The 24,435-nt window shown below is 48.3% G+C and overlaps 10 protein-coding genes across 10 annotated transcripts; 5 read left to right on the top strand and 5 right to left on the bottom strand.

Annotated features, from left to right (window-relative positions):
- Nucleotides 1-642: 642 nt before the first annotated feature.
- On the top strand, nt 643-1,561 carry BDW43DRAFT_25769 (uncharacterized protein). Its single transcript, XM_032039909.1, has one exon. The coding sequence runs from the start codon at nt 683-685 to the stop codon at nt 1,394-1,396; it is 714 nt and encodes a 237-aa protein (XP_031902576.1). The 5' UTR covers nt 643-682; the 3' UTR covers nt 1,397-1,561.
- A 1,124-nt stretch (nt 1,562-2,685) lies between these two features.
- On the top strand, nt 2,686-4,578 carry BDW43DRAFT_318140 (pectin lyase fold/virulence factor; the record flags this gene model as incomplete). Its single annotated transcript, XM_032048653.1, has 8 exons — nt 2,686-3,189; nt 3,347-3,429; nt 3,475-3,681; nt 3,713-3,849; nt 3,881-3,939; nt 3,994-4,085; nt 4,256-4,373; nt 4,432-4,578. The coding sequence occupies exons 1-8, from the start codon at nt 3,100-3,102 to the stop codon at nt 4,576-4,578; spliced, it is 933 nt and encodes a 310-aa protein (XP_031902575.1). The 5' UTR covers nt 2,686-3,099.
- Nucleotides 4,579-4,732: 154 nt separating this feature from the next.
- On the top strand, nt 4,733-6,089 carry BDW43DRAFT_25739 (NmrA-like family protein). The gene is made up of 2 exons (XM_032039888.1): nt 4,733-5,196; nt 5,291-6,089. Exons 1-2 carry the CDS (start codon nt 4,942-4,944, stop codon nt 5,948-5,950), a joined length of 915 nt encoding a protein of 304 aa, XP_031902574.1. The 5' UTR covers nt 4,733-4,941; the 3' UTR covers nt 5,951-6,089.
- Nucleotides 6,088-7,305, bottom strand: BDW43DRAFT_25742 (uncharacterized protein). Its single transcript, XM_032039890.1, has one exon. The coding sequence runs from the start codon at nt 7,080-7,082 to the stop codon at nt 6,228-6,230; it is 855 nt and encodes a 284-aa protein (XP_031902573.1). The 5' UTR covers nt 7,083-7,305; the 3' UTR covers nt 6,088-6,227.
- A 1,607-nt stretch (nt 7,306-8,912) lies between these two features.
- Nucleotides 8,913-12,738, bottom strand: BDW43DRAFT_318132 (oleate hydratase; the record flags this gene model as incomplete). Its single annotated transcript, XM_032048652.1, has 5 exons — nt 12,195-12,738; nt 11,556-12,142; nt 11,178-11,506; nt 10,033-10,468; nt 8,913-9,978 (listed from the first exon to the last, which is right to left on the bottom strand). The coding sequence occupies exons 1-5, from the start codon at nt 12,507-12,509 to the stop codon at nt 8,913-8,915; spliced, it is 2,733 nt and encodes a 910-aa protein (XP_031902572.1). The 5' UTR covers nt 12,510-12,738.
- A 1,097-nt stretch (nt 12,739-13,835) lies between these two features.
- Nucleotides 13,836-15,231, bottom strand: BDW43DRAFT_309065 (uncharacterized protein; the record flags this gene model as incomplete). Its single annotated transcript, XM_032046637.1, has 5 exons — nt 13,836-14,323; nt 14,378-14,442; nt 14,496-14,875; nt 14,924-14,991; nt 15,042-15,231. The coding sequence occupies 5 exons, from the start codon at nt 15,229-15,231 to the stop codon at nt 13,836-13,838; spliced, it is 1,191 nt and encodes a 396-aa protein (XP_031902571.1).
- A 610-nt stretch (nt 15,232-15,841) lies between these two features.
- BDW43DRAFT_309064 (DUF3632 domain-containing protein) lies at nt 15,842-16,752 on the bottom strand (the record flags this gene model as incomplete). Its single annotated transcript, XM_032046636.1, has 3 exons — nt 15,842-16,266; nt 16,325-16,388; nt 16,441-16,752. 3 exons carry the CDS (start codon nt 16,750-16,752, stop codon nt 15,842-15,844), a joined length of 801 nt encoding a protein of 266 aa, XP_031902570.1.
- Nucleotides 16,753-16,999: 247 nt separating this feature from the next.
- On the bottom strand, nt 17,000-18,296 carry BDW43DRAFT_269495 (uncharacterized protein). Its single transcript, XM_032041239.1, has one exon. The coding sequence runs from the start codon at nt 18,248-18,250 to the stop codon at nt 17,123-17,125; it is 1,128 nt and encodes a 375-aa protein (XP_031902569.1). The 5' UTR covers nt 18,251-18,296; the 3' UTR covers nt 17,000-17,122.
- A 155-nt stretch (nt 18,297-18,451) lies between these two features.
- Nucleotides 18,452-21,018, top strand: BDW43DRAFT_269493 (fungal specific transcription factor domain-containing protein). The gene is made up of 6 exons (XM_032041238.1): nt 18,452-18,900; nt 18,974-19,318; nt 19,368-19,428; nt 19,487-19,583; nt 19,640-20,240; nt 20,295-21,018. Exons 1-6 carry the CDS (start codon nt 18,723-18,725, stop codon nt 20,336-20,338), a joined length of 1,326 nt encoding a protein of 441 aa, XP_031902568.1. The 5' UTR covers nt 18,452-18,722; the 3' UTR covers nt 20,339-21,018.
- A 360-nt stretch (nt 21,019-21,378) lies between these two features.
- On the top strand, nt 21,379-23,027 carry BDW43DRAFT_318131 (sugar porter family MFS transporter; the record flags this gene model as incomplete). The annotated part of the gene is made up of 3 exons (XM_032048651.1): nt 21,379-21,544; nt 21,602-21,784; nt 21,850-23,027. The coding sequence occupies 3 exons, from the start codon at nt 21,379-21,381 to the stop codon at nt 23,025-23,027; spliced, it is 1,527 nt and encodes a 508-aa protein (XP_031902567.1).
- Between the last annotated feature and the right edge of the window lie 1,408 nt (nt 23,028-24,435).

Here is a 24,435-nt window from a genome sequence, read left to right as displayed (position 1 = left end):
CCACATCATCAAGCGAGGCAATTGGGCTAGCAGGAATCCTGGTGTTGTCTTAGTCTTTGTAATCGTTTTTATCGTGGGCGTCGGCATCATCTCTCTATTTTTATACCGCGCATGGATGGCTCGGAAAGCAAAGAAACAGACCTACGAGATAGAGGAGCAAAAGTGAGCCACGGAATATCGAGCGTATATCACCACGACAGAGACAACTACTCGCTGGGAATGTGATTCATGTTCGTCCGAATAAGTCCAATCTGGAATTGGCGATACCCACTCCTGTTAATTTGCGGTGTATGGGATGTGTGATGGAACTCGACGGATGAGGAGTGTCGGATGGAAAGGGGGCTTACACTATACGGCGTTTCTTCTAGTATTTACTGGCATGGTTAATGAGGTTGATATTCATAATCTAGGAGTTAATGAGAGATACTTGAGAATATTCATTCAACATGACTGAGTAGGGAACATATGTAGGTAGGAGTTAATACGAAGGGACCCATCAGGCCATCTATTCGGCACTCGTTATGACCGAAAGAATTATGCACTGCCGCATACTATTGGTGGATGGGATACGAGCTCTTGGCACTAGTTTGATATCTAGCTCTCGACTTTTAAAAACACCTGAATTTCCTTCTTTCCCAACACGCTTGAATATCTGTGCACTTGTACTTATATTGCTGGAAACATGCCTTCTCTGCTTTACGTATCTTCTGTCCTGCTAGCCACGTCATCTGCGACAGTAACATACCTTTATTTCTTCCACCGTTCTCTCGGACATCGGCTCCACCACGAGTTCCACCAAAACACTCTTCCCGATTCCGTTTCTACAATCGCATCGCTTCCCCCCAAAGTATTTAGTGGAGAATGTCGTACATTTTATGACCATGCTTCTCGCCGCATCGATCGTAAACTACTCCCAACGCGAAAGCTAGAAGACATATTTACTCTCTTTCTACGTCGCAACATGACAGCTTTCTCCCGCTTTCCTCAGGCTTGGATAATCCGGTTGAATGTCACACCTGTAGATCGCAGAACATTTCATGCGTCTCATATTCAGTCGCTGCAGTTCAAAGAGGGCGACCTCATTTGCGGTCTCTACCGCGTTCAAGAACGGGCAGACAACAGAGTCGTGCTAGAGCTTCTTTTCGAGGGGGAAGTGAGTGGACGACTGGTCTTGCGATATTGGGAGGATGGTGACGACGTTGTATTCTGCACTGATACGATCATGTGGATAGGAAAGGCTCCCAGCGGACAAAGAAAGCGAGTCATTGTGCCTCTGGAGAATCCCATTCTTCGTTTCTTGCATGAGCTGGCAGCGTGGTGGTTGATTGATTCCGGCGTGGCTTATCTGATGGATCTTAAGGCAGCCGAGCCGATGTTGGAGAAACGCGCTGAATGAAAATAGGCAGGTTCCTTGAGGAACACGATGCTAGTGTTGAATGGAGCTGCATATAGACTATTCCTCGAGATGATTTTTTGTTTTGTGACTTTGTTCTCTTGTTTTCCTTTCATTATGGTCGCTATTATCGTTTTAGTGTATAAAACACCTTCTGTGGGCGTTAAGGTCTTGTCTTCCTCCCATGGATATCGTATTTTTCCTCTCACTCTATCATCGCAGCCAAAGCTATTGATACCGACCACCATATTTTCATTTCACCTAGCATCACTGTGTCTAATAGGCACATTGCATCGTTCACATTTGACAGCTGTACCAAAATCTTCAACTCGATGCGAGCGGATAGTACTGGAGCTTGCCATCAGGTCCACAAAAAGCTCGATCAGTTAAGGCATAACCATTCCCTTGGCTGTTTAAAGTGTGATGCATACCAGACAGACGGTCCAACCGGCCAGTCTTCGTCAGCAACCCTTTCACGATATATACCTCTGGAAGGAGCCGCCACGGATCTCCGAATTGTACGTTGTCACGCGGTGGTGAACTTTCGCCTAACGGGGATTTTGGGCGAGGATTCTGGGTTTCATTCATGTCGGAGTGCTCCAGTGCTTACCAATTCCGGCAATTGGGCATTACATGATGGACCGGGACCACTCTCAAAAAAGATAGATTGAGGAACTACACTATGGTATGGCTTGCTCCTTCAGTAAGGTATAGGTGTATAGGTACCGGGCGATCGGGTGGCTGATAGTTGTTAGGAAAGGGTACGGTGCTAAGAGAACCTTGCAGAAGCTAGAGTTTTACTTACCTTGGTTCATTATCATAGCTCTAGAACTAAAGAGCATCAGTCAACAAAAATTGCGGAGATGGAAATAGAAAAGAAATGAGAGGCACGCTTGTGGTCGAAAAAATGAAGCTTCATTAGTTACTAGGGTTCAGTATTAAACGATCGCCACGTACGTTTCCCTAGGTAAGTACTAACCATACTAGCATGAGTTATTTAAGCTGTCTAGTTGGCAATCATGTTCCCTATTTGCCCTTCTGTTTGTTTACCCTCCTACATTACGTCCATGGCACGGTCCATCATTTTAACATAAACGGAGTACCCTTGACACTTCAAATTCCACAACTATAAAGGCAACCATTTTCTTGTCGTAACACATGCTAGGTCTTGATACTTTGACAAAGAATCCTTTCAAGTATCTATACTAGTATATCTAGTCCGTTGATCGCGGTCGGCTAAGTTACAACCAACCTCGCCTCTATGATATATATTTATGGGCACAGAGAATATAAATCAGCTTACCATCAGTTCAGCATATATACTTTAGCAACCATGATAACCCAATAATGACTCTACCGATAATTAGACACACTCCGGATTTAGATACTCCATGTTGAGTATAGCTTGGTCTGCTCTGGGGGCAAGCATACGAACGTGAAAAGTTTCAACTTTCGAATAGGCTCTGAAAGACAGGGTATTTGTGATCAGAAAATACAATATGAATTGGATGTGCCTCCGCTAGGCTGTTATCCGTGCATTGGCGTACAGAATATCTGCTATGTGCCTCATGTTTCACTTGTGATGTGGGACTGGTCGGGTTAATGAGGTTCAGGGTCGCCCTGGCAGAGGTTTCTTTCGAGAACAAAACTTAGTTCTAGAAAGGATTTACAGTGTTTCACTTGACGCTGTGAAAATCATATTGATCATGCCAAGTGCTGAGGCTGTGAATGTCGACAAAACCATGGTCCGCGTGGACTGTGGAGAGATTTTCGGAGGATACTCGGTGAATTTATATGTGGGATGTCATCGACTGGAACAAAGCACCTAGTATGTTGGGTATTGTAATCGTTTGTTGCTTTATGCTTCTATATAGTGCAAATTGTAGAGAGAAGAGGGGAGCCTGTATGCCAGTACCGAGGGAAGTCTTGCATTGGATAATTTGGCATGCTCAGGTTCAAGGCACACCCTTCTGTTTTGCTGCTGGCACCACCGGTGGTGGAAATGCCAAGCCTGCTGCCCCTTCCAGCTTGAAGGTGTACACATGTTTGATCTAGCGAATATCGTCTACGTTTGCGTACAGGTGTTCATATGCCTCTAGGCTTGTACAATGGCTGACAGATGACACCCCTCGTGCTCTCATTGATCGTGAGTGGAATTTCACTGGCACCGAGGATACTACCAACGACCGGTGCTGCGTCACCAAGGTTACTACTTGCGAGGGTGGTACCTCGAAGGGCCAGGCTTGGATCCAGGACAAGTGTGCTGATGGCAAGTTTGAGCCCTGCAAGTGGGACAACGCTGCTCGTAAGGCGATCGAGGTCGGCTCCAACAAAGAGTATCGTCGGTGTTGGAAACAAGGGTGTTATCCGTGGAAAGGGTCTCCGCATTACCAACGGCAACAAGAACGTGATCATCCAGATCATCCACTTCACTATAAGTTCCGATTTAGAGCACCGTTACTGGGCGTCCCAGCTAGACTCTATCAGGAATTGAACCCTCAGTCACTTTCACTGGTTGCGACCAGATCTGGATTGATCACAACAAGGTGAGGGTATTCCCGTGAAAAAGCATATATGTGCAAAACTGACCAAGTGACTAGTTCTCCCTCATCGGTCGTCAGCACATCGTCAGCGGCTGGCAGCCTGCCGGACACGTCACTATCTCGAACAACGAATTCGACGGCCGCACTTAGTGATCTGCTGGATGCAAGGACCCTCCTGCTCATCGGTGAGAAGGACTACTACACCTTCACCGGTAAATGAGTCCACGACATCTCCGGCCGTGCTCCTCATATGCGAACCACTAAGACCAACTCCGGAAACTCCTTCCACGGCGTGAAATAACTACTTCCAGAACATCAGTGGTCATTCCTTCGACGTCGATACAACACTTGGATGCCCCCTTGAGCGCAACGTGTGGGAGTCCGTTGGCACCCCAATCACCGATACTGCCCTCAAGAGCGGCACTGTCATCTATAACGTCTCCAACACCCGGGCTGGCCGTGGCCGCGATCGCTAGGAGCTGTGAGGTCGGCCAGTTGAGCAAGTCTGCACAGTTCCCTCGCGCCGATGCCGATGTTCTGAAGAAGGCCAGCACCTACAAGGCGTCCATTCCTCCTAACACTCCCGTTGCCAATGTCCCTAAGAACGTCACGGCCAACGCGGGTGTTGCCAAGCTCAAATAAATGAGTGAAGCGAAAACGAACTGACGCTTCGAGGGGAGATACATTGAAAGGTGTTTTTCACTTCGATTCTTCACTTTTTTTCGATTCTCCAGCTACCTTTTCGGGCTGTCCTGTAGATACTTTTATTTAGGCCTTAGAAAGGAACGCAGTGTGCCATTAGTCAGCTTTTACTAATCTTCGGCCTCGGCCTCGGAGTCTGCTGACCAACATGACATCACCATTCTAGGGTTCTCGTTGAGAAAAGTACGACCTAACGATTCTCATGATGCTACAATCCTGCATATAAACAGGACAGCAGCTTGAATCGGTCAGACACAGAATTCACATAGAACCATTAAGCATCTACCTCCCGTGGTAACGAAAATGACCATCGCCCTCCTGATCACCGGTGCGACCGGCAAACAAGGTGGTGCTGTCGTCGACGGCTTACTCGCCCAAGGCGCAGATGTGGAGATCCTCGCCGTCACCCGCAATGCGCAGTCTCCATCGGCCCAGAAATTGGCTCAAAAGTCGGAAAAGATCAAGCTCGTCCAGGGTGATCTGAACAACCCCGCGGGGATCTTCGACAATGCCAAGAAAACTTCATCTTTGCCGGTTTGGGGGGTGTTCAGTCTGCAGGTATGAATGCGGATACACTACGAGGAAATGAACGTTTAAAATAAAATAAAATAAAATAAATAAATAGAAATGGAGGCTAACGTTGACGGAACAGAACCCCTTTGCCAAAGGCGAGAGTCTCGAAAGCGAAGAACGCCAAGGAAAGGCACTGATCGATGAGGCTATCAAAAATCGCGTGCAACACTTCGTCCAAACATCCGTAGATCGTGGCGGCGATGCGTCGACCGATAACCCGACGAATGTCCCCCATTTTATCACGAAGTATAATATCGAACAGCATTTGTTCGAGAAGACTAAGGATGGATGCATGGATTGGACGGTTCTCCGACCTGTGTTCTTCTTTGACAATCTTACACCGGACTTTATCGGCAAGGTGTCTGTTACGGCGTGGGACGCGTATCTGGAGGGAAAACCACTCCAGTGCATTGCCACCAGTGATATTGGAATCATTGCGGCCAAGGTCCTCTTGCAGCATGACCGATTCAAGAACCAGTGTCTGTCCCTGGCTGGCGACGAGCTTACCTTCGAGCAGATGGCGAAGAAGTTCAAGACCCAAACGGGAAAAAGCATCCCGACGACATTCCATCTCGTGGCGTATTTCATCATGATGGTGGCTAAGGATCTGAGGCTCATGTTTAAATGGTTTTATACCCAGGGATATGGTGCGGATATCAAGGAGATCAAGAAGATTCATCCGGGTTTGAAGGACTTTGATACCTGGTTGAAGGAGGAGAGTCAGTTTACGAAGCATTAATGTGTAATACCTATGCTAGTTTATGTCTACTGCTGTTGGGTTATAGCTCTTTTAATGTTTTACTCATCTAATGTACTTAGTGGAGCTTGATCTGGGGTCTGGGGATCAGTTCTGTCTGGCGTTTCTGGGTTGCCAAAACGGGTCTGAATGATCGATAAAAATGAAGTTATTCCGCAATGTTGTTTGTCTTTCATCGTCACAAATTGCTTTCACTTCAAAGAACTGAATCTCCTCCGACATTAATGAAAGATCATAGGCCATCCTACCCTGAGGACACTCAAGGGACGGAAGAACCTTCCTTACCAGCGTTCTCCTTCGCATAAAGCTGCGCAGCGAAAGAGAAACACTCCCGATTACGAGCGCAGAACTCCATCACACTATCAGCGTACTCCTTCCCAACATGCAACTGCTCTTCCAATCTATCTACCACAACAGCACTAGATTCTTGCCTTGCATGACCCTCCCTCTGCTGAGCTCTCAAGAACAAGGGAGCAACGTAATCCCTAGCGGCAGAGAAGCCAGATCTCAGAGCTCGAGCAAAGTCATCTACACCAGTACGGAACGTCTTCGACAAATGGTTGCTTTCACCACCGGTCTGTTGGCAAGCAGACATACTATACTCAGCCGACCACCCATTACGAAGAAGCCCATTTTCATCCTTGTCACCGACTTTGGCGCTAATATAGTAAGCCCGAGGAATAAGTGGTTTGATATCTTCATGTTCTCCGTGGTCTTTGACATCGGCATCCGCCACAACACCGCTACGCTTGGATACCTTCAGCGTTGCTGGAACGAGGCGGAAGGACTTGGCTTCGGTAAACCCGAGCATGTGCGCAGGTAGACATCCCTCCGATCTGTGGATTACTCGGATGACCTCGCCATCGCAGGAATCGGAGCTATACAGGGCAATCTCGTATCGATCGTCGTGGGGGTTCTCCTTTTCCATGCGCGTTGATTGTGTGATGCCAGTTTGGAACTTCTCGCAAGAGTTAGGGTGGTTTGTGTGATGAGTGGCTAATGGTGTGCTGTCGCATTCCTTGTCTTGATACTCGATGATGCGGTAGGAGGAGGCATGCGGGGCTAGGAGGCATAGCAATGCAATGTGGGATACAACATGAGTTAAGATATTCATCTTGATTATGGTGCGTGAACCCTCGAGGAGAAGGCTTAGGGCCTCTTTAAATATAAGTAAGCTGTTTGAGGACCGATCCTAAAGGGGCGTGGATGTTGGGCGATGACTTGGCCCCCCATATACATGCAAGAGACCCACCGTTAGGACGTATGAGAATCAGATTTGACCTGCATCCTTACGCGGTTGAGCCCCCTAGATGGTAGCCCACCAATGCCACCTCAGCCCGGGTGGGCCTTCGGAGTGTAACCATCTGTTCGCCGAAAAATAATACAATTTCCCTTGCCAATGAAGGGCACGTAGACTGACGATCATCTGGGAATGCCAAAGTCCACTCTCCAATAATCCCTCTACGCCTAACACAAAGTGTCAGGTAGTTAAGGAAAACATCAGCTGGGTATCACCTGAAGAGACCGAACGGGTCAGTATTTCTCTCCACTAGGAAAGCATCCATATGCACCTCTTAATGAACACGACACAACCCCGAAAGCCACAAGGCAACAGTGAAAGTCAACTGGCGAATTTAAACTAAATTCCTAACAATCCCAGTACCCTCTGGATTGTCTAGAAACACGAGTAGCTAGCGCCCAAAGAAAAGCCCAAGATACATACGCCAATCAACAAGCAACAAGTACCCTACCATATCCCATGAGCCGCCAACCCACCCCATCTCAGCTCTTCACCACTATCAACAACATCAAACCGAAAATGCGACTCAGGCCCATCCTTCGCAAACTTTGCTGCATTTTCAAAAAGTCCTTCTCAGTCTTTCTGATGGGCAAGGGCCCAATCACCCGTAGGAGCCATCTCCTTTTTCACCGCGGGGATGTCGTCAAATCCATCGATACTCAATAAATCTTGTCCCTGAGGTCTAACACAATGGTCTCTACAATCTTTGTTTCCAAGTCATGCGCGCGAGTGTATTCCCTAATGGACAGCTTCCCGTTCTGGCGCACCTCTCTAAGAAGGTGATATAGTGCGTCAAATAATAGCATCCTGCCTCTTCCGCGTCTGATTTCATTGATCTAGATGGAAAGTAGCTTGGTGATTTCACCCTTGAAGTGCTTGAGAACGACTGTATACTCGGAGCAATAGCCAAGGGCTACCTTGTAGAGGAGAGTGTAGACCTCCGAGCCTGATAGACGGCGTTTCCAGGCGCTGTCGAGGTGTCTACGGAGACCATATCCAGAGGCGAGGAGATCAAGTGGGACGAGGCGGAAAAGGTCGCCCTCGTCTGTCCGGAGACTCTCCAGGGAGGAAAAAAGGAAGTCCCGCTTTGGCAACCTCCGGTGCGAGGCCACGGTCGACGGGACGCTCCTCGGCGGAAGCGCCCTCGAACGTAACTTTCGGTCTGAAAGGTAACATGATCACGTTCTGCGAGGATTAGGGTTCTAGGATCAAGGTAGGTGTGGGTTTTCGACATGCTTATTTCCTGGAAGGCTGTTACGGGAGAAGTCTATATCGTCTTCCGTGGAGTTACTTCATTCTTACTTACGCTTTCTGGCGGCTGTCATAGAGACATAACTTTGCCGAATACATGACGTCTATGACTGTGGGGACTTACGTTGCCTTTCTTGGGCGCTTCTCTTATTATCGGGGTTTGTTTTGACATTTCCAGGTGGAATTATCCGGCGGGAACCGTGGATGTCTCGAGCTAGTTGTCATGGCTACTAGTCAGGGCAACTTCCAGACTAGGCATGAATCTATAAGTATTCGAGGCTGTTGATGTGAGATACGTGGTATTGGTCTTCACATATACTAACAAACGCAAGCGGATGAAATATTTATGCCGAGGAATTACATACGATCGTTATAGAAACTAAGCGACTAGTACTACAACAATCCCAACAAATTAACCGCCGAGCTCCTCTTCGACTTCTTCCCGTCGACATCCAACCCCATCAACCGACGAACCGCCATCTGCGCGCCCCTCACCACGTAATCCATAGTCACAACCGAGTCATTCGGAATATCTACAAACTGCCCGATAAGCGCAATATTCTCCATCCCCTCCGGGATAACATGCGGCCGATCACCGCAGTTCCGGGGTAGCAATGTTGCAGTCATCCGCGGCACAACGGAGGGAATAGTGATCGAGCTTTTGAGAATCTTCTCCACAGGGAACTGCAAATGACAAAGTATCTCCTCCATAATATCCTTCCCGGGGCAAGCCAACATAGGCTTCATAACATAGTCTCCGACAGCCTCGGGGCTCAGACCATAGCCCCAGAGGACTTGCACGTCGTCGGGCTGATCAGGGAAAAGCGGCTGCTTCGGGATATTCAGACTAATGACCCAGCTACTATCTTTTAGTGTCACGAACGCCGCCGTCCCGGGTTCGTTATCTGTTAATTTGGTGAATCGAGAGAAGAAGTCAGGATCCTTAAGCGTGACCGTGAACGATTCAAGGCGAGATTCGGGCATGCGTGTACAAAAATTATACGCGTTCCCGAATTTGGGGTCCTTTGTACATAGCTCGAGCCATAGAAGCCAGTTTTCGTCGAGGTCCTTCTCGATCTCCGTTAGCGTCAGTGAGGGTGGTTCGGTGTTGCTGCCGGTCGTTGTCCCGGACATGACTGAGCCCAGAGAGACGATGACGATGTCGTTTGGTCCGACGTCGATCCTGTGGTCGCGCTCGTCTCCTCTGTGTGCGCAGATAGAGGATACGCGCTTTTGTTCGTTGGCCGTGTCGATGACGATATCCGAGACGGTCGTATTGAATTGGAAATCAACCCCTTGGGAGGTTAGAAAGTGGGCGATAGGAGCGACGATGGCCTCGTGACGATTATACCGGCCGGAGTCAAGCACGCGGGGAAAGTTGAGGTTGTGAATATCGTGCATAAATTGGGCGATGTATCGCCGGAATTCGGCGGCGCTGTGCCACGGCTGGAACCCGAACCTGGAGATGGTTATTCCTGATAGTCACATCACGTTTCTGGGTGCCAACGCTCACGTTGTGGCTAGCACTATCCAATAGTTACTCTTGAAGAAAGCCTCATTGAAATGGTCCTTAATGCGTGTTCGCCCTAGAGTCTTCTCTGGCTTTGAGGTAAGCATGAAGAGATCGATGCGGTCGCGCAACCCAAGGTTGATTTTCCGGGGATCGATACGGCCCAAGCTTTGTGGTTTATTAGTTAGAAGGCGTGTGTGAGATATGCGATCCACGAGGCCGGTATTGGCGTACTCGAGGATGTCGTCTAGGGCTGTTTTGTTTTTTTGTGTTCTTGATGGGACGAGTTTAAGTAGTTCCTGCATGGGAGCTCCATTGAACGGAGGCATTCCTCCGGCGCGAAAATTGTATCCATTTACTGGATCGCCTTCGCTAATTGATCCTCCGCCTGCCATCCGAAGCTTTTCTATTATATGGACTTTCTCTGGTGGCACATTGGCTTCCTGGATTAAGTGAACGGCGGCTGTGAGGGAAGCGATGCCGCTCCCGAGGATCCAAACGTCCAACCTATCGGGCGGGCGCTGCGACTTGCCAACGAGGTTCAAGGACGTGCCCGATCTAGGAGACCTGAGGCTGGGCATGATGATCGTGTCTTGTATAGCAGGACAGAGAATGAAGAAGGCAATTTACCAGGGGAGAGGGCAGCTAGAATACATCTATTGTGATCTCCATCGAGCTTTTATTGAAGACAAGTCCAGATGGACCGGTGGCAATGAGAGTTTCTCTGATGTAAGACCTTACGCTATCTTCTGGGTGAGCTTCAAGTCGCCGGGTTCTGATAGGAACCTTGGAACGAACAGGTCAAATGTCTGGTAGACTTACTTTGATTTGCGGAATCGATAAGTCTGGATCGCTGCCGTTATGACGCCACATAGCCAATTTCCTCCATATAGCTTCTTTACTTTCCGCGGAAAGAAGGAAAAGGGTCTGTACGAGGGGATTTTGCAACCTTAAACACACATATATCTCTCATAACAGGTGTTGATTGGTAGGTAATATCAGGAACGCTTCCAGCCACCATTCACAAATATAGCTCATGCCTAGAACGGTATCAGGACCACTGCAATACATAAACATTTAGTCCACGAACGGTCTTTCTTTCCTGGATTTAACAAGTATATCGTAATATTCCTGCATTGTTCTGCGACCCTTCCCTTCAAAATACTTAGGCCCAAGGTCAGCAGTATCATATCCGTTGGGATAGTACTTTTCTGCTTCGTCCCCGGGCAAAGGGAGCCCTAACAACCAACTAAACCATGCTGACAGACCCCAGCGGTTCCATAGTGTTGGCCGAACGTAGTATGGTGCGCCACTCCAAATCCGTACATAGTAACGACCATATTCGTTGACGTCGGGCGTGAAGACCTCCTGACGGAGGAAGTTTGGTCGTGGAAGACACAAATACCGCAAGTAAAACCTGCGGACGGCCACAAGGGAGGCAAATATGGCTGAGTAGATCCGCGGAGGTGCTTCATAGCTGCGATTCAATCAGTAACTGGAAATTCACGTCGCCAAAAAGATCTCACATCATCGCCTCTCTCAATCTTTCATCCATCATGCATGATGCGAATCTTATACCCACGCCTTTCACCCAACCGGGCAATACGTAGACCAGCACATCCATAGTCTTATCCGCTACAGCCTTGTTCTCCGGACTGGGCTTCATATGTTCCGCTTCGTACTGATGGCTCCACTCCGTAATCTCCTCGATGAAGTGTAGTCCATCCCGGAACCCGACCTTCCCTGATGGCAAGACGCCGAAGTCAATCTCTAATGCGTCACCTAAATTCTTCCAGTACGTGCCAATGGCACATTTCTCCAACTCGCTCAAAGTTCGCCATTCGAATATCTCCACGAAGCGAATCGGTTCGATCGCAAATAGGCTCAGGGTATATAGCATGTCGGATTCGAGAATCTTACCACTAGCCCGGTACCAGGTATGAAGGAACTTCGTTCGCGCGATAGCATTAAGGGCGCGGTCGGAAGTCGGGCAAAAGGTCATAAATTGGCCAATGAGAGCACCTGTGTCGGCGTATCGCTTGAAAGAGGTCGCCGTGTTGGAGAATTGAGATGTCTTCAGTAGTAGGCTTGAGATTGAAGGGATACCGTATGTCTAGTTCGGCTAATCAGCACTTGTCTACCTCGTCTAGGGTTGATGTGCCCACCCGAAAAAGCGCGAACTGAAGAGCCTTCAACGAAATCGACGGAAACTCAAGTTGGAGTATCTGTTTTTGAATAGCCCATGCATCATTATCGGTCATGTGCGCCATCCCTTGACGCGTTGAGTATTGGGGGTATTTTCGGTGCATTCTGCGTAGCCTTTGGAATCGTAGATATGTGACCAGTACGAGATAGGCTGCGATGAGGGTCGCGGACGTGGTTATACGCCTGGTGGGATTTGCCCACAGCACGGTCAACATCTGATCGAAGGGGATGTCTTCCGACAAAGGTATTATGCGAGAGAGATATTTCTCCATCATTGATATCAATCAGTTCAACTAAGCTGTCCTCTATGGTGTCTATCCGAGTCATAGAGGAGTACAAGAATGCTACCTTTATACGCGTCATCCGCAACTTCCATCTTGTAGCACCAAGATGCCCAACACGTCTGCATGTGCCCGGACACGACTCAATATCCGTCAGGCCACCATCTCGCAGGCTAGATGGACCCAGGTAGTTTAGCAGTCTCAGTCATATGCGGCGATCTCTAATCTACCGCAGGCCGAGGGTAGGGATGAGGAATTGCGGGGAAATATGTCGATCAGCCGTGCGGGGGACGAACGATCAAAAGATAATAGCAAAACGGCGGGCTTACCATCCGAACCTCCGATCCCTTCTAGCAAATAGAAGAAAGAGCATTGGTCGGAAGGACCGAACCGACATCATATGAGCCGCCGAGCAGCGATAAGCTGGCGACGAGGAGATATACGGCAGTGTGAAGAGATCCGGGGTTGAAAGTGCCGAATGAACAGGAGGATTTATCGATCAGGAGCACAAAACGGGGTCTATGAATTATGTACGTCTCATGGGTCATGTCAGAACTCTCTCGGTGGTCAAGGGCCAAAACTTGGTATCATCGCAAGCCTCAGTGTAAAGTCACCGAAAGCAGATCCCGAATATTACCCTACTAGACATATCGACGTCAGGACATCGGGATATAAAGGACTCCTGCGTGATCAGCATCTGATAGGATGAGGAAACAGGGTCATGGCAATGCTGTTATTGTCTATTGGGTACTGGGCTAACCGGTGATCGTCGCACAAGCCGGTGCGGCGTGAAATAGCAGGTGTAGGCAGAACCACGCTGTCACCAACTGGTTTGCTGTATGGTTCTTTAGCCCTTAATCTAATCGATTAAAGCCATCTATCTCCCCTACTCTTTTCACGAAACGTTTTGGACATGAGCCTGACATTCCTATACGGAGAGACTGAAATTATGGGCAACAAAGGAGTTCCTTTGTGGCTAAAGGATTAGATGGGACTCTACATGCCAGAAATTCTGTAGTTAATTGAGCTGATAGCTCTAGTAAAGGTATTCTCTTATGAATACAAACATCGAACCTTGGCTTTATAGACCTGAGTACGCCTTAAGGTATAGTAGATTCAAAAAGGTATATGCACCGCGAAGTAAAAACAGACCAAAGTACTGCAGACTTAAGCACCACATTCCATCAGGTTTTATCAGACTCATCCACGAAACGCTATCTCAGTGTGCATTACAGATAGTCCAGCCATCAAGATAGGTACAGTGTCCCCTTCGGCTGCCCTGTCGGGTGAAGAACATTGCTATAGAAATCTATCTAGTCTTTAGGGAACGCTAGCAACGTGACCAAAACCAACGCCAGTAAGATCAACATTCGACATATCATCCGACCATTTTCTCATTTCCCTGGTAAGCATCATTTGCGTGCCCGATACCAAAGACATACTCCTAGCCGGCGGCCAAAGAGCGTCGCGATCGTCCACGCATCGATTAATACTTGTCTCAACCCTAATTTCACCCGGGGCGATGCTCATCCGGCGTTCAGACTTGTGAGTATTGGGCGTACGGTATGCCTGCGCTCGCACTTCAGAGTAACGGTCCTGTGAAAAGTTCGTGCAGTGTTTTTGGAACGGCCAGTAGTCCTCAAACTCGGTATATTCGGATGCGGTAAGTCGACCTTTGGATTGATGATAGCGGTGTTTACAAGATTGCGCACAACGTCTAAATATTGGAGGCATTAGAACAACCGAGGCGCACACGATAGCAAGGTCGATTTCGAGTAACGTCCATACTCTCTCTTTCGTCCCGCTTTCTGAGAATTATTAGCTGAAGTTGGGGGTACTATTCCCATCTACACCATACTCACCACTTAAATTGCCGGTGTGGTAATCTCGAAATTCTATCAGTCGCATAAGGCTACAAACACACACCCTAAGCACGTCAATAAAAGGACATTTGATGTGAGAGACTTTCAAGAACCTTACACTCCACCGACAGCAAATAGGATCGTCACCAGTATCTTTCTCCGGGGAGACATCTGCAATCTCCACACAATGGCAATAGGGGTTATAAGGAGCACAATATCCTCGAGTAGTGATACAGCTCCAGTGGCCATAAAAAGGGCCTTCTGTCCATGGATACAATATCCATCGACATCTTTGTTCCAGAAATACTGTGGCGGCCAGCATTGGAAGGTATTTGCAAGAAGAGCCGCCAAACCCCATGACACAGTGAAGACAATAAGAAATATGGTCAGAGAGCGCACGATTTTCACAGTCCCCAGCAGCCTGCGGAGAAGGATTATGATCGACACCTTAACGCAAACCTGCGAAGGAGGCCAGAACTTCTGGGTAATCCAGAACATCTTGTATGTTTTAGCATATTGTCCATTCCGATGCTTAATGTCGCATACCATTGTTACGCGGCGAGCAGTCTTCGCCGGCAAGGTCGAAATATCCTCCCCAACACCCTCAAACGTCGCTAATCCTGTCAATCTTCACATAATTAAATTCAAAGCACGTTGTACGTACCGATGACCGTGGTTATGGTGATGCCATAGGACAAGAGAAGCCCTAGACCTAGAAATACGTCACCAGCGTCTAGACTTCCGGCGCTCAAATGATGGCTACACAGGCGGAGAAAGTAGAACAGTGTGGCTAACACAGCGCCAGCAATCGAAAGGGCGATGAGTAGCCGGCTCCAATATTCGGGAGTGGTCATTAGCTAGACCCGACCTCCACTTGTGTTGAGATAAGCCCACTGAGATGCTGTAGTCACAATACTGTATTGGATGATCGAGTTGGCACTTGGATTCATCATGGACCGACTCGCCTCACGGCGACTAAATAATATATGCGAGACAGTACAAGACAGAGGAGCATGCGGTAAGAAAGACTCGTTTACCGCAAGCAGCTTGGTGACAGTATTTGATTATAAAACGCTTGCTTGTTTTTTTTTTTTTTTGTGTATTCAGGAAAGTCGTGATGTCACAACATTTAGGTCACAAAGTGGCGTCGTGAACCATGGAAAGCCAGAACAACTTGCTCGGATGTCATTGCGGATTTTCAGGGAACCAAAATCCTAATTATTGGCCGTCGGTCAGTTCCGCAATGCTGATTACCTCGACGGAACGATTGAGCACAGGCATCTCATGCCTCTCATACCTCTCTGGGGCAATGGAGGGTGTCGTGGAGGCCCCATCTGGCATCATCACCAACTCTCTGGCCAACTTTGGCGTTGGCAATTTCTTCTTCTATACATCTCTATGTGGAGGGAAACAAATCCCGACCGAAATTCTAGAAGCTGCATTGGATCCATCTTTCTACTGGTATCAATTACCCTCAGCCTGATCCATCGCTTCCTTAGCCGCACATGCGACCCGTGCAACCTCCCCGCCCTCCGTGGAGATCTGACTCAATCTTTCCTTCCAGAACTTCCACCGTTCAGGACATAGCTTCGCCGGTCCCTGGTACAATGGGCCACCAGCCATAGCGCGTTCCTCCTTCTGCTCTGCAACTGTGGTTTGCTGTTGCAAAACAGGTCCGCTGTGTCTGAACCACTCCCTAGCCACGGCAATATTGCAGTCAAGCTTCGCGCCCGAAGAATCTTCCTCGAGGGCATCGCGCAGAGCCCATACAGCGAAATTCGACCATTCCACAATACCTAGGGGTAGTAGGCGTGCGATGAATGAGTTTAGGCTGATCCAGTCCTGAACGCCTTGGTCCGATTCTGTGGCTTCCTTGGCTGTTGGAACCACTAGTAGTAGTCTGTCAGCCTTTGTTGATACATGCCCGATGGTGCGTGGTATACGTACGATTCCAAGCTTCTCTCATCTCTGGCCCCAGAAGTGGTAGGTCCACCCAAAGACTCGTATCATCCTAGGATTCTCAGTGAGAGCTTAAGAAACGGAAGGTGGAAAAGGACACTCACCCCCCAAATTTGTATTTTTGTTGGTTGTATCTCAGTCAACGCCTTCACAAGCTGCACCAAACGCTCCTGCGATGGGCTATTACAGGGAATTTGTTTGGCAAGGTTAATGAAAATGACCCAGAATTCATAAAGAAAGTTCTCCAAGCTTTCCGCATTGGAAAGGAGTGGCTTCGCAAAGCCATGGATGCTCTGCGCCGCGTCGGAAGCTGTGACGGAGCTAGAGGGCTGGAGGTAGTCATTTAATATCGTGAAGACTTGATTTTCTCGATCCGACGGCGATTCAATTCTTGAAGATAAAGTAAAAGCAGACATAATTGTGGATAGTGGGTGTGAAACTTGGTCGTTACTGTGGAAGTGGACACGAAGGCTGCAAGAGCTGACCTTCTATTTAATGTAACCTGCTTATCAGGCGGGGGTCCATTTTATCGGGTGAGGGCAATGAATCATCATGCGTTTCTTAGGCACGCGCTGATCTGCAGCCTGGGGTGGATATGATTGGAGGCGATGCTACTAGTGTCGGTCCATCGATGAGAGAACACTTGGCATTCGGTGGCTAATTGGTCTATCCTGCAAACAAATCGGATCTTAGTCAAAATTGGATACATATTCTTAGAGTACATTCTAGCTAATAGTAAATCAAGCGCTGGAACTAGTCTTTCTCCTGCGGACTCCCGACGTCATATCAGATTCCAACCAGCTTCAGCGACACTTCCCACAACTTGGCCGCTTTTGCCTCATCATACGCCCAAGGTGCGTATCCCTCTCCTGCCATCCCGGTGCTAGGATCGTACGCCTTAGCGATGTGACAATCCTCGAGATACTTGCCTCCATATCCCTCTAGTTCCTTGGCCACGGCGGCCCACGCAGTAGTGGCCGCCCCGTGCTCCGGGGTTTTCCACACACTAGATATTACATCGTCTGTCTCCCATGCGTCCCTCTGCTCTTTGGGGACGTACTGCTGCAGACCGGTTCGAATACCACCCGGATGGAGACTAAATGCATGAAGGCCCTGAGCGCCAAACCGTTTCTCAATCTCGTTCGCCATATAGATATTCGCAGTCTTGCTCTGACCATAAGACTTCCACGGCTCATAGATCCCTTCCAGGGTAAGATTATCAAAGACAACCTCGCCCCAACGATGCGCCATAGACGAGACATTGACCACACGCGAGTTGAACTCGGGCGTCGAGGAAGCCAACAGGGTGGGCCTTAGTAGGTTGAAAAGCAGGAAATGGCCCAGATGGTTGGTACCGAATTGAGTCTCGAATCCATCCTGTGTCCGGCCCTCGGGCGTTGCCATGACCGCGGCGTTGTTGATCAGGATGTTCAGTTGGGTACTCTTGGACAGGAATTCTTCCGCACAGGCCCGCACGCTGGCCAGCGAATCGAGGTTCAGAGTCAGGAGGTGGACGTTGGGTTGCTTCAGGAGGTCTCCCAATGCTGCCTCTGCCTTTTTCAAGTCACGCGCGGTGAGGTAGAGCGACGCTCCGGTGACGGAGAGGGCTTGGGCTGTGTAGATGCCGAGGCCTGAGGAGCAACCAGTGATCAGGATGACCTTGTTCTTGAGCTTGCCTTCCAGGCCATTGTTCTGTACGATCTCTAGGGCAGTAGGATGGCAGTTGGGGCCATTGGTGGTAGCGGTATTCGAGGTCATGGTCAAAGACGAAGATGGTTCAACCTTGGTTCTGACAAAGTGCTGCGTTGATATATATTCTGAAGCGGATCTTGGAAATTGATGTGTTGTGTTGGGTAGGTCAGGAAGACTAGGGACTGCTACCCCTTTTATATTCGTAAAAATGCCCAACATCATGTTAATTATATCAGTGAAAGGACTGGAACTTCACGATGGAGTTAGATCATGCTTAAAGCCGTGGTTGAAGAAGATCTTCATTCTCCATAGGAGATGCGGCCGCACGTGCGGGAGACTACTTACTAAAGGGTCCGCACGGCCGCCCGCATCCCGCCCGCAGCTTCATTCTTGCATACGTGGAAGTCAATCTCATCATATCATGCCGGATCAACCAGACCTTAGCTCTCGAGCTACTAACGCATGTCTTACTTGTCGCAAGCAAAAACGGAAATGTACCAAAGAGAAGCCACGATGTTCGGTCTGCCGAAAGACCGGGCGAGCCTGCGATTACACTCCGATCAGCAGAAACTCTGGCTCCGCGAAAGACGCTGCGGAAAGCTCAGAATTGCAAGGAACTACTGGGAATGGCCCTCAATCGCCGAAAAGCGCTCATCTTACGGGATTCGAGTCGAATGCATTGAAGACCCCAACCATGAGCGGTCTCTCCACTCTATTTCTCGACTCTGATATTTCTCCGGAACGAAGCTATCTGGAGAGCAATAGAAACATTGCTTTTCCCCCGGTCTACTTCCGTTATCTCCGAGGTTCTGCGCAGGTTCAGCACGAGGTGGACGTCTATTTCAATAGTGTTCACACTTTTCTCCCTATAGGTAGGAGACCCGGCCATTATTGGCTTGGCACGGAATGGTGTGGACGAATTGGACTGAAATGTTCTCTTGGCAGTTTCGAAATTGAGGCTGTACCAACAGCTTTCGAGTGCGAACCGTAACTATAATGCCGACCTTGCTCTTCTGTTAATCGCGATGCAATTGCATACGCGACCATGCGGCGACATAGAAACATCAGACGTAGATCTCTACAGGGTGGCGAAGGCTTGCTATGCGTACGTGGAGAGTAGCAATGTCTTCTCGATAAAAGTATTACAAGCACTGCTTCTCATCGCATTGTATGAGATATCTAATGCTATCTACCCGGCGGCGTATCTGACTGTGGGAAATTGCGCACGGCTTGGTCATGCCATGGGAGTGCATCAGCGAAGTGATGCACCGCAGATGCTTAATCGACCAGGTGAGTAACTTCCGCCCACGCACGGGATCGGCACTTGCTGAGCGCACAGGGACATGGGTGGAGTTTGAGGAAAGGCGCCGGACCTGGTGGGCAGTTATCATTCTGGACAGGTGAATCATCGAATACGTCCGCGTCCTTTGTACAGACAGAACAGGCTAATGGCTGTAGATATGTCAACCTCGGTGGTAGGAACCGCCCTTTTGCGTGCGAGGATGCACAGCCAGAGGATCTACTCCCGGCGGACGACAAGTGTTGGGACCGAGGGGTATGCACAGGCTCTCGATATGACAGCGGTATAAACAAAATACTGAATATAATCAGGAAGTTACAGTGGTAGAGCCTCTTGCAGTCCGCGCGAACACGACAATCCACGTGTGTCCGTTTACTCGAACATGTCAAGCAGCGCATGTGCTGGCCCGCGTGCTGGGCCACCGCAATGATCGCAGCTCTGAGATCGATTTTCGACACGAAGAAGCGATGCAACTTCACCGAACCGCGCAGGCGCTATCACATACATTGTCAACCGAACTAGAACAATGGATCGAGAATGATTACGATCCAACCGGCTATCTGCCACTGTTCTCTGCCATCGGGATCTGCTATAGCGCCCTGCTCCTGCTTTATGATAGCTACTGCTGCATTGGAATCAAGGAGGTAGGCGCGAACGTGCAAGTGCAACAAACAGCTCTCTCTGGCCTAGATGAGGTAAGCCGGGCGGTTTACCACTTTGCGAAACGGATTCGCTCCTCTATGGAACTCGGCGGTTCTCTTAAGATGAGCCCCCTCATACTCGACTGTCTATACCAAGCTGCTGCCAATTTCGTATGGAAAAGCCGCGAGACAGGAAACTCTGCCATGTTGCAAAGGGCAAACGAAGTGCAGGGTACTCTAGAAGTCCTTGGGATGCGATGGAAAGCCCCCCGTAAGTCTCCCTACTGAAACCTTTTCGTTTATCACGCTAACGCCCTAGATTTAGAGGCATACCTATCAATTCTCAAAACATCAGGTGGCCTATGCTAGAATCTGGTAAAGTAACAGTATCTGCCATCTTTAGCCACATCTATACCGACCCAATGAAATACACACTGAACCGAAACCCACTCTAAACACCAAAATCTACTCCAAGTTAGCGCCATCCTCACTCACAAGAAACTCAATAACAACCCCTTCAGTGCATGATATGTTGGCCTCGAGGGAGGAGTCGTAGGGGCTTTTGGCACGATGGGGGTTCTAAACTGGGTGGTTGAATACCACATTGGACGAGTAGTCCTGAGCTGTGAGGAAGTCCCCGCTTAGTGGCCTGATCTGGAGGAAATGTGAATGAGTGTAGAACCCTAGTCTCAGTCGATGGAGGTGAATACTAGCTGAGTAGACTCTGAGCGAGAAGATGAGCCGATACTATAGAGACGGAATCTCTCGCAATGCAGCGAAGGGCTAGCCAGATGAATGGCCTATTCTGCGGCACAATCAAATGCTACCTTTAGTGCGCCTGATCGATTCGCTGTTTGAGGCACAATTCGCCTCCTTTTTAAATAGCCGCCATGTTGTATAGGTAGTTAGGAAATTTGGTGGGACCCATGGGCGACAATATTAATTGCAGCGAACAGAATACTTGAGACAGGCATTGTTCCGACCACTATGTTCATATAAGTACAACTGAAACTAGGCATGCTTAATCTCATTTTTTGGCAAGAGAGTTTATAGCTATACTACCCCCCAGTCTACTATCCAGGTTACTTACATCCTTACGTATTCTCTACAAGGATTATATGCAGCTCAAGGGTCTAGTCACTGTTTGCCGGGATCATCCCTGCTTTCACTATAGCGACTATGCTCCCAAGTCTATAATTCGCTTGACTGCTTTCCTCTCAAGTTCTCTCAAAGCTTGTCTGGCTTGGCCGCTCTTGGTTTATGATCCTCATCTACCGTAGGGAAATATGCGGGGCGCCGATGGTGCCCCATAGTGTGAGTATCCCTTGCATGGACTCCTTCTCTTCCCCGCTGCTCGGTCGCTTATGTCCATCACAACAAGCCATTCATGCCTTTAAACCATTTTCAAAATGGTATACTTGGGTTTCCGGGGTAGATCGCTTAGAACCGTGCTGAGCTTGGTGGCGGCGACAGCATTTGCACTGCAAGGATATGATCAAGCCGTCATGAATGGTCTCTTAACATTACCGACCTTCCTCGGTGTGTTCCCTGGAATGGCCAACGCCGCCATCGAAGGTACCACATAAAGGAGAAAGTTTATCGGACATCCATTAAGTTAACTTTGGATAATAGGAACCGTAGTCGCCCTTTATGAGGTCGGCTGTGCCTTGGGCGCTCTGTCCTGCGCATTTATCGGCGACCCCCTCGGCCGGCGTCGGACAATTTTTGCTGCTGGATGCACAGCTCTGGTCGGTGTTATCCTGCAATCCTCTACTTTTGTACTCGGACAGCTGGTTACTGGCCGGATCATCACAGGTGTGTTACTAGTTCGAGCAGGTCCTTCCTCCTTCGGTTATGGCTTAACTTTCTGATATAACCAGGGCTCGGCGTGGGCGCGTTGACGGCCACTGCGCCCATGTGGGTGTCCGAATGTTCCAACGCCCGTGAACGGGGCCAGCATGTCTTGATGCAAGGCTTCTTCGCTATCGGAGGTATTGTCGTCGCGTCGTGGTTGGAGTTCGGGTTCTACTTTATCAAGAATAGCTCCGTGAACTGGCGGTTCCCCATCGCCTTCCAAGCATTTTTCTGCTTAATCGTCGCATCCCTCGTCCTATTCCTACCAGAGTCACCCAGATGGCTCGTCAAGCGCGGCCTTTACAATGAGGCCCAATCCGTCATGGGCGCCTTAGAAGACTGGCCCGCCAATTCAGCCACAATCCAGCAAGAACTAGACCAAATCCGCACGACATTCGCCGACGAACAGGACAGACCATCATCAATATGGGCCATGGGCCCAGACCGACCATTCCACCGCACCGTCCTCGCCATCGGCGTCGCCCTCCTCGCCCAAATGTCCGGCATTAACATCGTAACATTCTACTCCACGTCCATCTTCGAAGGTCAGCTGCACTACAGCCCAACCGAATCGCGGATCTTCTCCGGTTGCATCCAAATCTGGCAATTCTTCGGCTCCGGCCTAGCTATCTTCTTAATCGACCGCTTCGGCCGCCGAAATCTCCTCATGGCTGGCGCCGTCGGCATGTGCGTCGCCCAAGGCTGTCTCGCTGGCCTAACGTCAATCCGCGGTAACAAAGCTGCCGGAGAAGCAGCTATCTTCTTCTACTTCGTTGCTATGTTCTTCTTCCCGGTCAGCTTGTTCCTCATTCCCTTTATGTATGCGGCGGAGATCTCGCCCTTGTCTATTCGACACAAGGTTACGGCTATCAGCGCATGCACGAATTGGTTGTTTAACTTCCTCGTGGCGGAGGTGACGCCGCAAGCGATGCGGAATATAGGGTATCGGTATTATATTGTGTATGCCTGTATTAATGCATTTTCGTTTGTGGTGTTTTATCTGTTTTATCCCGAGACGAAGGGGCGCTCGCTGGAGGAGATAAATGATATCTTTGTGAGATCGAAAAATGTCTTTGATCCTGTTAGGGTTGCGGGACCATTGTTTGTGGAGGATGGGTCTGAGGTGGAGCGGATTAGAGAGCGTAGTGATGTAGATCGGGTGGATGAGATTGATACGGAACCTGCTGAGGAGGGTGGGAAGTGAGGCGTTATTGAATACCCGTCCTGTATAATTGGCACTTTACGTGGAATTCTTTTGGCAGGTCTTCTATCTACCCATTGGGCTGCTTTAGTATTCATTGCTATCACAAAGTTCGTTTTATAGGCAATTATTATACAGTGCCCCACAAAAGTTTGCATAATTTGATAGCCGCGCACCTTACCATGGTTCAACCCTCTATATGAAAATATATATATCTTGCAATACAAGATGGATTATATTAGTCTAAGTATATTAAAAATAGAATAAAAGGCCAGCAATTATGAAAGTATGTCAAAAAAGAAGAAAATGTTGGGTGCTTCTGATTATGGTGTAGAAAGATCGATCTCTTCTAGTCCCAGGAACAGGATGTTGCTATCCGTCTCTTAGGTCAGCAGACCCACCCGCCCTTCGGCGTGTTGGTCTGCCACAGGCATACGATAATTCCCACACAAACAATAAATTTGATCAAAATTGAAGATATTCAAGGCTCCTACACACCACCAATATGACTAAATTTAACGCTGAAGTTGAGAAGCGTATCTCTAAAGCCTAAGAAATTGCCAGACACCAAAAAAAACCCAATATCAGTGCTTTATCGCGTGAATTTAATGTTTCTTACCAATGGCTTCAAGCGCGTATCTATGGCAGATCTACTCTTTCTTCTTGTCCAGCTCCCTCTATAAAGATTCTTGATAATATACAAGAAAAGACACTGATCCGTTGGATCTGTCAGTTGAATTCTTTATATACTCTGCCTACACCGATGATGATTGAACACAGTGCCAACCAAATATTGCGGCAGAATATAGATAAGGAAGATAAAGGCCTACCTTGTACAGTTAGCAAGAACTGGGTTTACTGTTTTATTAAATGCCTCCCAGAGAAGTTTAAATTAATTAAACAGAAGCTAAAGGAAAAGAATTGTCTTAAAGCTAAAGATATTAGTCCTATCCAGCACTGGTATAACTGCTTAGAGCGGTTTATTAGGCAGATTCTAGCAAGAAATATCTATAACTTTAATAAGACTGGCTTTCAGTTAGGATAAGAAAAGAATCAAAAGGTGGTAACTATAAAGCCTAAGTAAACTGCAAGAGATTATCCTGCTGGAGACTCTAGTAAGTTAATCTCTACAGTTAAATATATTTCTACAGATAGCTTTACTGTTATATTACACTTTATCTTTAAAGATGTCAATTATCTTAAATATTGGTACAATTCAGATATTCCTGGTAATTGGCATATTACTGTATCTCCTAAAGAATACTCTACTGATTTAATTGGCCTGGACTGGATTTAACATTTCTATCAATATGCAAAGCACTGTCTCTTTAAGAAGGATAAGCCTTAATTATTGCTGTATAATGGCCACGGATCTTATCTTATATATAAGTTTCTTTAATTCTATAGAAAA

This window comes from Aspergillus alliaceus, assembly GCF_009176365.1.
Source record: "Aspergillus alliaceus strain CBS 536.65 unplaced genomic scaffold BDW43scaffold_11, whole genome shotgun sequence".
NCBI classification, from domain to species: Eukaryota; Fungi; Ascomycota; class Eurotiomycetes; order Eurotiales; family Aspergillaceae; genus Aspergillus; species Aspergillus alliaceus.
This window is presented reverse-complemented; position numbering and strand designations above follow the sequence as displayed.